Below are 4,615 nucleotides of genomic sequence, written 5' to 3' on the forward strand. Positions count from 1 at the left end.
GGTGATAGATATAGGACAGATGTCAGAGGTAGGTTCTTTACTCAGAGTAGTAAGGGCGTGGAATGCCCTGCCTGCAAAAATAGTAGACTCACCCACTTTAAGGGCATTTAAATGGTCATTGGATAAACATATGGATGATAATGGAATAGTTTAGGTTAGGTGGGCTTCAGATTGGTTTCACAGGTCGGCGCAACATCGAGGGCCGAAGGGCCTGTACTGCGCTGTAATGTTCTATGTTCTATTACCCACCAGTGTTTTTTTTCCAAGTCCCCTCTTTGCTCTCCTGATTTTATTTCTAAACAACTGCTTGCACTTTCTATGCTCTGCTTGGGCACTTGCTGTTTTAAGCCTTCGGTATCTGCCTGTGTAATTTTTTTCCTGTCCTCAAATATTCATAGTTTGCAGCTGCTCAATTTAACACAATGTTTCCTCAAACATCAGGATGCTATGGTCTAATGTCACTCCAGCAGCAAAGGATGCAACAGCACCGCTGGCCAGTTTGTTACCTCATTAACCAGTAATTTGCATATAATTGCCTCACAGGCAATAGCAGGATTGCCATCTGCAATAAGGTCAAGATGAGAGGATTCTTGTGGTGCAGTGATAGTGTCCCTCCCCTCTGAACCAGGAAGTCAGGGTTCAAGTCCCACCCGATCTAGATATGTGTAATAATATTCCTGAACAGATTGATTAGGAATTAAGGGCGGGGTGAAGACATGGTCAACATCTGCTGAAGCAAGTAGAACAGAGCAGAGGAGCCTCGAGGGAACCAAAAGTAAGGGCTTCCTAAAGGGTGAAAGGTCATTAGAGCTACAACATTTCACAGGAACGCAGGTTTTGGTTCATGGAATGGACAAGATGCTTTGTTTGGAAGTACAGCAGTTATTATTACATTTACAATTTTGTTGGCATGTGTTTTACATAATTTAATTTAAAAAACACCCATTTGATAACAAGTGTGTTAGGTTTAAGTGTTTATATGCTTATGTTTGTTTGTTTGTTTGTTTGTTTGGTCCATCTGGTGTTATCAAATTGTTTGTGTTAAGGATCTATTCTCAATTTTTGGTAACAATACCATACTTCTGCTACAAACTCCAGTTTGAGGTAATGGAATATCGAATTAGTTAATAAACTGAAGTTACTTTTGTTTGGATAGTTGTGTAATTTTCCTTTCTGGCTTCTTTATTTTTTGCTTTTAGCGTTCAAGCTATATATAAAATGAACATCTGTAAAAGTCATAATGAGCAGACAGTGATGTCACAAATCTATCAAAAGCAAAATAAATGTGGTACACATTGCATGTTGAAATTGTCTTCCTGCAGTTTGTTTTTCATTTAATGTGGGACGTTTGTTGAATTCCTTGCACTTCAAAAAATAGCAAACTGATGGTATCTCTGTAATGATGTAGTTATAAAGGAATGTAGCATAGGACTGATTTGTATCCATGGTAACTCAGAGTCCTAATTCTGTGGGATTGTTGATATAAGCCAAACAGTTTTCTTTACCATGTAATCTTGTGGAAAAACAATCATTTACACTGGATGAACAAGTTAAATATGTTTAAAGTGATTTCTATCAAAAAAACTGGAGGTTATTTCTGTGCTGAATGGTTAGAAAACCATCTTTGATATGGTTTTAAATTATGGTTTGCTGATCAAATTAGTTTGTGAGGATTTTGCCAGAATCGTACTGTATGTGCATCCTCTTGTTAATATGTACATATCTCAGCTGGTATAAATCCTTGTGCCATTTATTAGGAAGCCAATCATTTGAAGGTGGTTGAAAAACGTGCTCTACTGGATTCCAAAGTTCCTGAAAAAATGAAACACAGTCAGTCCATCCTTGAGGATGCACAACTTCCATTGGAGCAGAAAAAACGAAAAATCCAGAGGAACCTTCGGACACTGGAACAGGCTGGCCTGGTCTCGTCGACAAATAAATACCAGGAATTAATCAATGATATTGCAAAGGTATACAGCAGAGAAGCTTGGTATTTAAATGAACATTTCTTGTTCAGAAATGGGTTGTAAGGATAGGCTCAGCAATTACAAACCATGAGTTTAATTTCAGTGGAGGACGAGCTTCTAGAAACAAATTTTCAGGTAGAATTAATAGTCACGTGAAGAAATGTGCATTAAGTAGGAAAAGAAAACTTGGATTTCTTAAGGAAAAATTATGTTTACCTCTTCACAACAGTCCAGCAAATGAGTTAACAGATAAGCTGGACAAGGGTAATGCTGTTGATGTGTATATGTAGACTTCCAAAAAGCATTCAATTCATTGTCTGATAAGAAACTATGAGTTAAAGTTGTAGTTCATGGAGTACAAGGGACAGTGGTGAGATGGATGTAAAATTAGCTGACTAATAGAAAAGAGTAGCAATTAATGGATATTTTTCAGGCTGAAGGAAGGTTTGTAGTGGAACTCCCTGGGGGTTGGGTGGGACCCTTGTTTTTCCTGACATATATTACTGATGTAGATCTTGATGTGCTGGTTACAATTTTGAAATTTGAAGATATTTTGGAAGCAGTGTAAATTGTGAAGAGAACAGTTTCAAGCTTCAAAAGGGTGTAGAAAAATAGTAGATTGGGCAGATAGGTAACAGATGAAATTTTTTACAGAAAATTTTGAGGTGATTCATTTTAGTAGGAAGAATAAGCAGAGACAATATAACTTTGAGGTAGAATTCTAAAGTGGTTGAAGGAACAGAGGCACCTGCACATAAGTCATTAAAGGTGGCAGGACGAGCATGCAAACTATGCTAGGTAGACCTCAGCTGAAGTCTTGTGTACATTTTTGGGCACCACAGTTAAGAACAAATGGAGAGAGTGTAAAAGGGGTTTGCGAGAACTGTTCCAGGAATGGGAAGCTTCAATTATGAAAATAAATTAGAGAAGTTGGACTTGTGTGCTGGAAGAGGAGAAAGCTAAACAGAGATTTGATACAAGTTTCCAAAATCATGAGCAGGTAGAGACAGAGTAGATGGAGAGAAACTGTTCCTGCTTATAAAAGGATCGAGAATGAGAGAACACAGATTTACAATGATTTTGCAAAAGAAACAAATGCAATGTAGACAAATATTTTCTCATGCAACAAGTAGTTCAAGATTAGAATGCATTGCCCGGAAGCGTGGTAAAGTCAGGTGCAATTGTGGCATTCAAGAAGGCATTGCATGATTGTTTCTATTCAAATAATGTGCAGGAGTATGAAGAAAAGATAGGAGATTGGCAGCAAGTCATTATGCTCATTTGGACAGCCTGTTCAGACACAATGAGCCAAAGAACCCCCTCTGCCATTACAATTCTGCAAAGAGATCAGGTTTTTAAAATCAAATTCTAAAATGTCAGAAGTATATTGACCTTTTGGCTTATTATAAAGACAAAACTGTACTGTTTGACTGCATTTGTTAAATCAATTTTCAGTTTGTTTAAATTCTGTGTATTATGCCTATATGTTGCAACTCAAATATGAGCCCACAGCTTTCTAAATGCTGTGCAGGATTGCTTTACTTCACTTTACAGGTGACTGTTCGAAACTACCATATTCTCATGTTAAATTTGTTCAAAATTCTCTGTTGGCCCTCATAGAACCATATTCAAAAATGCCCATAATGACATGATTGAAAGACACATTTTAGATACATTTAAATTAAAGTTAGATGAGTGATCTGCAATTATCACTTGTGTTTCAGGATATCCGGAACCAACGACGGTATCGCCAGCGTCGCAAGGCTGAACTTGTGAAATTGCAACAGACATTGGGTGCACTTAATTCAAAGGCCAAGTTTTATGAAGAACAGAATAACTATTACAACACATATATTAAAACCTGCCTGGACAACTTAACAAGAAAGTACGCAAATGATACGGTTCAATTCAGTAAACTTTCTACACTAATGCAATTTTTTAGACCACGTCATTAACATTCAGACAGTCTTCAGGTACTACTTTGTGAATCACTTAGATGAACAAATAATATATGATTTTCTTGGATGAATTGCAGGAATGCCAGAAGATCAATAAAATTAGATGGAAAAGGGGAAGAAAAGGGTAACAGAAAAATGAAACAATCAACTTTACGCTACACAGCAGCTCGCCTGTATGAGAAGGGTGTCATTCTGGAAATTGAAGGACTTCAATCCAACCAGTGAGTAACTTTTATTGAAAAGAATATTGAGTCATCAGGCTGCTTTAAAATGTCACAGTACTGTGGAATCTTGGTGCCCAGATGCTGTATCTATATGTTTACTAGCAACTTGTTACAATTAGGAACTATTGAGCAGTGTTCTTAAAATACCTCAGTGAGCTATGACATAACTTGAGGCTCATAATCACTTCTCAGCACAGCAGATGAATGCTTTCACCATTGCCTGAGATTGCATCTTTCTGCAAGTTGAAGGACATCACGATCAGTAATTATAACAAGTGCGGAAAAAGAATTGATACTCCTTGATGAACTGAAAGCTCTGAATTTTAACTGCTGTTGGCTTCAGTTCTGCATTTTATCAATCTACTCTCAGCTCTAATAGCTTAGAGAAGTACCTGCCTGTCTCCATCTTCGTGATGTATGAATTGCTCATTCAGAGTGGGTGCTGCAGTCAATGACTAATATGGTC

The 4,615-nt window shown here is 37.4% G+C and overlaps 1 protein-coding gene across 1 annotated transcript; it reads left to right on the forward strand.

The window, feature by feature from the left end:
• Window positions 1–715: 715 nt before the first annotated feature.
• On the forward strand, window positions 716–4,146 carry LOC109917849 (ras GTPase-activating-like protein IQGAP2; the record flags this gene model as incomplete). The annotated part of the gene is made up of 4 exons (XM_048594865.1): window positions 716–775; window positions 1,758–1,970; window positions 3,692–3,852; window positions 4,003–4,146. Coding segments are annotated over exons 2-4 (455 nt in total), but the record flags the coding sequence as incomplete, so codon positions are not given.
• Between the last annotated feature and the right edge of the window lie 469 nt (window positions 4,147–4,615).

Source organism: Rhincodon typus, unplaced genomic scaffold (assembly GCF_021869965.1).
Source record: "Rhincodon typus isolate 14 unplaced genomic scaffold, sRhiTyp1.1 hic_rhity00016111, whole genome shotgun sequence".
Lineage (NCBI taxonomy): Eukaryota > Metazoa > Chordata > Chondrichthyes > Orectolobiformes > Rhincodontidae > Rhincodon > Rhincodon typus.